The following is an 8,569-nucleotide window of genomic DNA, read 5'->3' on the forward strand; positions in this document are numbered from 1 at the left end:
GCTACCCAAGAGAAATCACTAAGCAGAGTTGAGAAGCTATACTTTTTTAGAGTTACTGCACGTTGCCCATCAGAGTTGGGCAGGTCCAGAAACACGGCAGTGGCCCCTTGCCCCACCAGTCGCTCCACCATGGCCAGACCTAGACCGGAGGCTCGTCCGGTTATTACAGCAACCAGGCCCTTCACGCTCCAACATGCCGCAGCTACCTTGTGCTAGCCTCTCCCCATTATTTAACCTTTTTAAAGATTTTATTTATTTATTTGAGGGGGGGGTACGAATGGGGGAGGGGCAGAGGGAGAGAGAGCAGCAGACTCCGGGCTGAGCGTGGAGCCCAAAGCAGGGCTGGATCCCAGGACCCTGAGAGCATGACCTGAGTCGAAGGCAGACGCCTAACCGACAGAACCACCCAGGCGCCCCTCCCCATTATTTAATTTTTAATAATGGCTATGTTTAAAATGATTCCTAAAAAGGTAACGATCTCGGTTCTGGCCCCTGTGAACACCTCTAGCACTCACTGGCCACAGCAAGAGGACGTGCAAAGTAAGCCTCCAGATGGGCCAGGCCTTAGGCATCCAGGAGAGGCCCCACTTCGGCCTAGGGGGCTGCTGGGCCCCTGAGCAAACATTAAAGGAGCAAAGGGAGCAGCACGCTGATTCCAGTGCCCCCAGGCAAGCCACGGGTTTGCCCACCACCCCACCGCTCCTGCCCGAGTTCACAGGTGGCAGGCACAAGACCTGCTCATTCCCAGGGGCATCACCTCCCAGGAGACCCAAGACTAACTCCTGCTCTTGGAGAACGAATTTCCCCCAGCCCCACCTCAGGAAAACCATGAGTCGTAGAGTCATTGGTGAACACCTTTTTCTTTGAAAAACCCCAGGAGGCGTTGGGGACTCCTTAGACCCCACTGCCTAGGCCTGGAGCTATAGACATGCCTGCAAGGCTCCGTGTCCTGAGCCAGAGGCAGTGGGTGAAGATGCTGGCCTAGGATGGACATTAACACCACAGAGCAGAGTCCCTGTCATGGGTGTGAGGGGGATGGGCAACAGCTTCCACCAGCCAGACTGTGCTGATGACGTGGAGAGAGTATGGGAGTACTGGACTACCTTGTACCTATGTGACCTCAAGCCTCAGTTTCCTTATCTCTAAAATGGGGATGATTTAGGGGCACCTGAGTGGCTCAGTCGTTAAGTGTCTGCCTCTGTCTCAGGTCATGATCCCAGGGTCCTGGGTTCGAGCCCCGCATGGGGCTCCCTGCTCAGTGGGAAACCTGCTTCTCCCTCTCCCATTCCCTCTGCTTGTGCTCCCTCTTTCGCTGTGTCTCTCTCTGTCAAATAAATATATAAAATCTTAAAATAAAATAAAATAAAACGGGGATGATTTTGTCTACTGCATAGGATTCTTTTTTTAATTTAAATTCAATAAATTAACATGTAGTGTATTAGTTTCAGAAGTAGAATTTAGTGATTCATCAGTTGCATATAACACCCAGTGTTCATTCCATCACGTTCCCTCCTTAATGCCCATCACGCACTTACCCCATCCCTCCACTCCCCTCCCCTCCAGCAACCCTGTTTGTTTCCTATAGTTAAGAGTCTCTTATGGTTTGTCTCACTCTCTGATTTCGTCTTATTTTTCCCTCCCTTCCCCTCTGATCTTGTTTTGTTTCTTAAATTCCACATATGAGTGAAATCATGTAATTCTCTTTCTCTGATTGACTTATTTCGCTTAGCATACCTCCAGTTCCATCCACATTGTTGCAAATGGTAAGATTTCAATTTTTTGATGACTGATTAATATTCCATTGTGTATATATACCACATCTTCTTTATCCATTCATCTGTCAATGGACATCTGGGCTCTTTGCATAGTTTGGCTATTGTGGACATTGCTATAAACATTGAGGTACTGCATAGGATTCTTGGGAGAATCACATGGTCATCACAGAAAAAGAGGAGCTGCCTGGCAGTAAAAAGGTAGCATTTACTAACCATATACAGTGGACAGCAGTTATCCTTCTTCAGGATGAGGAGGCTCGGAGGGGTGAGTGGCTTCCACAGTGATGGAGTGAATGAGCTCACAGCTAACTTGCCTGAGGTTTCAGGCTTTACCCTGGCAGGCCATGAATGGGGGCCAAGTGGGGGAAGGGGGGGAAGGAAGAGGCCAGAACCAGGTTCCGCTGGGATTGCCAGGGGGCCCCTGAACCTGGGGCCCCCGTGTCTGCCACTGTGAAGGGGATTCCAAGAAGGGCCCAGGCTCTGGAAAAGGGCTCCCTCACTCACCTCTGCAACCCCTGGCGTCAGAAGCCTGACTCAATTCAAAGGACCAGATCATCCGGTGGGAAGCCTCCTCAGTGGACTTCCCAGAGACAAAGGGAAGACAAAGATATCCCACCAGAAGGCTTGAAGCCATCCACCCACCCAACCTCTACACACCTCTAACCTTCTGACCTGGTATCTGCTCACTGATGCTGAAAGTTGAGAGAAAATGAAGCTATTTGTCCCAAGGCAAGAAAAGAACATGTTTGCACCATGATGTCAGTGACCAAGGTAGCGACCAAGTGAGCAGGGAACTGGGTGGCAGTGCCCAGATGTCATAGGGGCGCAGGTGTGGGTCAACCCTGGTGGGAAGATGGGGAGGTGCAGGACTGGAGAGGGGCCTAGAAGGGGGCTCAGAGCATTGAAGGGAGCCGGAGGGAGCAGCAGGAGCCTGGGCGCAGGGCAAGGGGAGCCTGGGAAAGGAACCCAGCTGCTGTGGGAGGAGGGCAGCAGAGAAAGGCCCACCATCAGAGACTCACCCTGTAGCTAGACTCCCCCAGAGCATGAGCCACACCCTGAGCCCCCATCCCGTCTCACCAGCAGTCCTGCCCAGCCCCTAGGCCCCTGGTAAGTCCCCATCCAGGTGCAGGGGGTCTCTCTGGGGAGGGGGCTAGCTGCCAGGTCTGCACCCAAGCTGCGAGGGGCATGGCCAGGGTCTCGGCTGGTTTGTGGCTTGGGTCAGGGCTGAGCGACAGGGACCTAGGCCTGCTTCTGCCCCATGCTTCCTATCCCAAACCCCACTCCCCATCTCTCTACCCCTCTGAGTTGTTAGCAGCCAAAAAAGGGCCTGGCCCAGAATCAAGGAGGAATGCCCCCTTCAGTGCTCCCGGGGACGGCCTCCTGGGCCGCTCCCTTTTCTCCACGGTTCCTGAGTCTCCTCCTGGGAGTCCCCCGTTGATACTCCTATGGGGATTGTCTTCATCTTGGGCACCTTCAGGCTCCGGTGGTATCCCTTGTGCAGGACACAAGTGCATCTTGTGTTGGTGCTTTAGGAGGCTTGCAGAGAGGTCAATGCCCAAAGGAGACTGGCAGCACCAGGGGTGGGATCCCAGGCATCTGCAGGGGAGCGTTGGTGGGTGAGGAGTACCTGACATACTGTGAGCCATGCGTGGCCGGAGAAGTCAGCCCCTACCGCTGAGGGCCCCCGGGGCCTGCTCCCCACCACCACACCCCTGCTCATCCCCAAAAGAAAAGGAGAAGAGAACTCAACTTCTTGAGGATTTATTGGGCCGGGGGCTGTCCTGCCTTCCAGCCAGGCCAGAGCAGGTCTGGCACCAGGGCTGGGCTAGCTGGACAATCAGTCCTCAGGGTGCCCGCAACTACACTCCTGCATTTCTCCGAGTGTCTGCTGCTTCTCGGCCCAGCCACACTGCCATGGCGCCAAGCCACTGGGGCTCCCGGGGCTCCTGGGGCTCCAGCTTGCGAAGTGATCTTGGCTATATTCCTTGCCCTATCCGGGCTTCTTCTGTATTCTCCATGGGAGGATGTTACTTTCTTGTCAAAAGACAGCTCCACTCCCCCTCAGTATCACGGATTCCATGGAAGCAGATGGGGTTCAGATCTCCCTTTCTGTGAGTCACAGCAGCTGCCACTCTTTGAGGCCTTTGTCTCTCAATTTCCATCTGGCTCAAACATACTCAGATGCCAGGGCCTCAGACAGCAGGGAGCCAGGCATCCACATCCCCTGGCAGGAGGAAGAAGTTGGACCAGAGCAGGGAGTGGGCCAAACCACAGGCCAAGTACCAGGGTAGGGTCAGGAGGAGCTGGGCTTCTCCACTGAGGGGTAGAGCTTGCGCAGGCTGGAGTCCAGGAGGAAGTCCACTGACCTGTGGGGTGGTGGACAGTGATGAGCAAGTGACCCCTGGGAGGAAGGGAAAGGGGGGTAGGAGATCAGGGCTAGGAAAGGGACTCCTAGATGCAGGACACAAGTGCCATCCAGGTGGCAGACATCACCCTTTTCTTTATTCAGTTGGGGAAACTGAGGCACAAAGAGGGTAAAAGCCTCACTTCAGGCCTTTGGGTCAGCTGTGTTCCCTTGGGAAAGGACTGCTCCTCCCACTCTCTGTTGGTTTGATTGAGTTGGCCCCATTCTCTGGGTCTAAAAGCAGGCACATGACCCAAGTGTGGCCAATCAGAAAAGAGAAATTGGCTCAGGGGTAGGCACTCAGTCCAGAATTGACCAATGACAACCTTCCTTGGGATTTTTTTGGTCAACTATGAGAAGCTTCCTATGGGGCTTGCTAAGCTGGTGGGAAGGAAGCTAGGAGCTGCTGGAGGCCATCTCTGCTCCCACGTGGGGAAAGTGAGTGAAGCCAACATGGCGTGGTGTGGGAAGAAGGGCACCAGGATAGGGAGACCAAGACCCCTAATGACACCATTTGGGTGCCTCAATCCAGCCATGCCTGAAAGCAGCATAACTCTGGACTCTTCAGTTTCATGAAACAATTCATTCTTATTTTACTTAACCCAGTCTCCGTCAGGCTTTTGTCACCAAAATCTCCCCAAATCCATCCCCTCCAATGTACACCTGTTCCTGCCTGCCTCAGGTTGTTCTGTAACACTAGGTTTTCTTTCTAGAATTTATTGGTCCTGTGTCCCATACCCTCAAGGCACCACCCGTACCTTTACGGCCAAAGTACTTGCCAGAACACAGGCACAGACTGTCCTTTCTGTCTCAGAGCCCTGACTACCAGCCCTGCCCCCGCTGCTATTGTTCTATGCCAAGTGGGGACACCCCACGTCTCTCGGAGCGTCTCACCACCTACAGAGTGGATGATCCCTGAGGCTGGAAGGGGCACCCACCTGTCAATGGGGTGGACGATGACAGGGATGACCAGAAGCCCCAGTGCAGTGGTGGTCCACTTGCGGATGGACAGGGGCCAGCGCGTGGCCGTGCCCAGGATGTAGAGAGAGGCAGCACACACACGGTTGATAGTGAAGCCTGGGACAGCCACAGAAGCCAGAGCCTGCCACACGAAAGTGTCCACCACAGCCACGGTCACCCTGGTGCTGCGGCCTGCTTCGGAGCTCGGTATCTGGTAGGGACAAGAGATCATTAACCCAGCAGGGGCAGAGGTGGGAAACCCTGTGGACAAGGGGCATGAGGCTGGAGCAGGGGAGGGAAGTGGCCAGTGGGGGGTGGGGACAGCACCACACTACTGTCAGGTTCTGGACTGTACCAGTTCAGGGCTGAGGGTGGACTCATTCACATCCAGAACCGTAGGGTACAGGCTAGGTCACATGCAGGGCTGGGGGCAGGGGGCGCTACCCTACCAACAGGACTGGGGTATGGACTGCAACAGGCAAGGTTGTTGGGATTGGACTGTCGCACCAGGGATTTTACCACACGCAGGCTGTGGATGGAATCACAAAGGGAGTGGACTAGGGTAGGGGGTTAAGGGACACGCCAACACTCACAGCTCCCGCCTTCTTGCCCTTGTCAATGGCATCGGCCAGCACGTAGGAGCTGGACACACCATAGCTCAGCCACACCACGGCTGCTGGCACCAGGGAGCGGAATGCCTCTCCCACCTCATTGGCATAGCCTGTTGGGGAGGAGACATTTAATTTCGATGGTGGGGGGCGGCTGAGTTGCTCAGTCCATTAAGCATCTGACTCTTGATTTTGGCTTAGGTCATGATCTCAGGGTTATGAGATCGAGCCCCGAGATGGGCTCTGTGCTGTGCATGGAGCCTGCTTAAGATTCTCTCCTTCTCCCTCAGCCCCTTCTCTCTGTCTCTCTAAAAAAAGAAAAAGAATAATAATAATAATTCCAGTGCTGAGGACGGTTTGCTCCACAAGGGGGCACTAGTCCTAATCCCAGCCTGCTAAATAGTAGCTGGGTGACCTTAGATAAGTGATTTTATTTCTCTGAGCTTCCGTTTCCCAGTCTATAAAAAGGCAAACATGATTTCCACCTCGACTCTAGGGCCATTGTGGGAGAGCCGAGTACGGTCACAATTATCATTCCCTTGCCTTCCCAGTCTAGGTTCTAGAAGCATGGGCACCAATGCAGAGACTAAGAGCAGGTCGGCTGATGAGGCAGGCACTCACCATGTGCCAGGTCTTTCCTATGCCTTATCTCATTCTACCCTTCCAACTACCACCCCATGAGAGAGACAGTGTTCATCTCTACATGCCGAGCAGAAAACCGAGTGTCAAACAGAGCCAGTATGAGGGTCCAGATACCGACTCCACAGCCAGGGCCCAGACATACCCGAGAGGGCAGCCCGCTCACCCCGTTTCTCCCAGCCCGGTTGGAGCCTACACCTGGGAGACTGACCAGCACAGACCCCGAGGGCAGGGCTGAGCCGACCTGAGCTGTGTGACCTTGGGCAAGTCCCGAGCCCTCTCTGAGCCGTCTCTGGCCCATGCAGAATGAGAACTATGATCCTTCCACCTTCTCCAGGGCCCTGACCGGCGTCTGGCGACCCCTGCCTCTCCAGCCACATGGTGGGGGAGTCGCCGTGCCCCTCGCCCCCCACTCACCTAGGTACCGCACCCACGTGTCCCGGAAAAGGTCGCGCTCCGCATCCCGTGGGGGTGGCTCGGACATGGTGCTTCCGCCTCGGCAGGAGCCACTGCAGCGGGTCCTGCTGCCGTTACCACCTCAGCTTCCACTACCGCTCAAGTCGGCCGCGGCGGGACCGGCTGAAGGTCCCGGGCTGAAGGACAGGTCGTGCGGTCCCCGCCAGCAGGGAGCGTCTGCAAATTACCCCGCGCACCGAAGCCCCTCTCCCAGGCTTGGGTTTTACAGATTAATATTCTTCACGTTTTCTCCGGGGTTGAGTGGTTGGAGCAATCCTTTCCCACGACTGACTGTAGTTTTGGAGCCAAAGAGACTGGGGTTCAAATGCGGCATGCTACACTTCCTAGTTACACTTTATAGCTGTGTGACCTCAGGCAAGAGACTGTACTCTGAGCCTCATTTTATTAATTTATTAAATGGGGAACACAGTGTTCATTCCTGGGACAGTTGCAAAGATTAATTATAAGAAATCATTTATTAAGTTTACTGCTGGCCAGACCATTGGCTAAAGACTCTAGACAGATTACTTCCTTAAAGCCTCCCACCAACCTGGGACCCCTATTTTACAGATGAGAAAATAGAGGCACACACACACACAAAAAGTCACTTTCCCAGGTCATCCAGCGAAGTGGTGAAGCTGGCATTTGAATCCAGGCCGCGGCTCCCGGTCCCGCGCTCTTAAATTGAGCTGAGTTAATGAGGCTGGGGGGTGAACAGTGAGCACCCTGGTGAGGTGGATATTTGGACTCGAGTGCCTTCCTGCCAGATGCCCTGTTCATATATCAAGCTCTGAGGTCTAACTGGATCGGCATAACCCCTAGACCAAGATTCTTTGGGGGCAGGACCTGGAATGGATGAATGAATGAATGAATGAATGAATGAACGAACGAACGAATGAACGAGGCAAGGGAAACAAGACGTCAGGAAAGAACAGAATGAGTGGTCTTGGGTGGTAGTGATTACTAAGAAACTCTTCCCCAGCTGGACCTCGGTTTACTCACGTGAGCGATGAGTGCACTTCGCTAAAGCTGTGAATCCTTTGGATTTTGGAGGTATCAGGCTGCGAAGAGGCAGCCATTAAAGACAGGTGGTTCTGGGTTCAAATCCCAAGTTGTGCCACCTATTAGCTACGTCTGTAAAACCTACTAGTAGCCCATATTTACTGAGCGCTCACTTGTTAAAGCTCTCTTCTAAGTGCTTTGCACGTATTATTTCTTTGAACCTCTGCAACAACCCAGGGCCGTAAGCACAGGGTTGTTGCGTGGTACCCAGTAGGCGCTCATTTTAAAGAATTAGCTTTTTTATTATCATCAAATAAAGATGGAGGAAATAAAGGCCGTTGGTTCAATATTAAGGACTCCATTTTCAGCCCTGGGCGTCTCTGTCATTCTATGGTCGTGTAGGGCAGCCGGGTCAGCGGTGACCTTTCGGGAAGCTGGGCTCGGGACCAAAAGCGCTCTCCAGCTCCGGAAACACCAGTAGTGCTGGCGCAGAATTAGGAGACGGTCCCTAGCACCACGTGAGCGTCGCTCGTCCGCTTCCCTCCCACTCTGTGCCCACCGCAGGCGTTGCACGTTCTCCCCGGACCCGCACATATCAGCGCGCTAGAACCTTCCGGCACGTATCCAGAAACCGAGTGGGGCGGGGCCTCCGCCCAGACCTTGAAGGCGGCCCGGAGGCCCCTTGGTGCCCTTAACAAAGATGGCGGAAGACAGCCCATCGGCTG

At 54.1% G+C, this 8,569-nt stretch overlaps 2 protein-coding genes across 3 annotated transcripts in view; one reads left to right on the forward strand and one right to left on the reverse strand.

Annotated features, from left to right (window-relative positions):
- LOC118539717 (SEC14-like protein 3) overlaps positions 1-8,569 on the forward strand; it is a 32,835-nt gene that overhangs the window by 19,911 nt on the left and 4,355 nt on the right. The window lies entirely within an intron of this gene.
- Positions 3,521-8,459, reverse strand: MTFP1 (mitochondrial fission process 1). 2 transcript variants are annotated; one of them, XM_036123225.2, is made up of 5 exons: positions 7,845-8,459; positions 6,804-7,133; positions 5,733-5,860; positions 5,118-5,350; positions 3,521-4,176 (listed from the first exon to the last, which is right to left on the reverse strand). In XM_036123225.2, the coding sequence occupies exons 2-5, from the start codon at positions 6,868-6,870 to the stop codon at positions 3,927-3,929; spliced, it is 678 nt and encodes a 225-aa protein (XP_035979118.1). In that variant the 5' UTR covers positions 6,871-7,133; positions 7,845-8,459; the 3' UTR covers positions 3,521-3,926. The 2 variants fall into 2 exon arrangements, with proteins under 2 accessions (XP_035979118.1, XP_035979119.1); XM_036123226.2 differs by lacking the exon at positions 7,845-8,459 and having other exon boundaries at positions 3,936-4,141; positions 6,804-7,117.

This window comes from Halichoerus grypus, chromosome 13, assembly GCF_964656455.1.
Source record: "Halichoerus grypus chromosome 13, mHalGry1.hap1.1, whole genome shotgun sequence".
NCBI lineage: Eukaryota > Metazoa > Chordata > Mammalia > Carnivora > Phocidae > Halichoerus > Halichoerus grypus.

Bases quoted from the DNA above. Each gene is read 5' to 3' on its own strand.
- MTFP1 (XM_036123225.2), bottom strand. From the start codon at position 6,870: ATGTCCGAGCCACCCCCACGGGATGCGGAGCGCGACCTTTTCCGGGAC. The intron at 5,351-5,732 runs GTGAGTGTTGGC...TGTCCCTACCAG, and splicing joins AGGGCAAGAAGGCGGGAGCT to ATACCGAGCTCCGAAGCAGG. The intron at 4,177-5,117 runs GTGGGTGCCCCT...CCTTCCTCCCAG, and splicing joins ATCGTCCACCCCATTGACAG to GGGTCACTTGCTCATCACTG.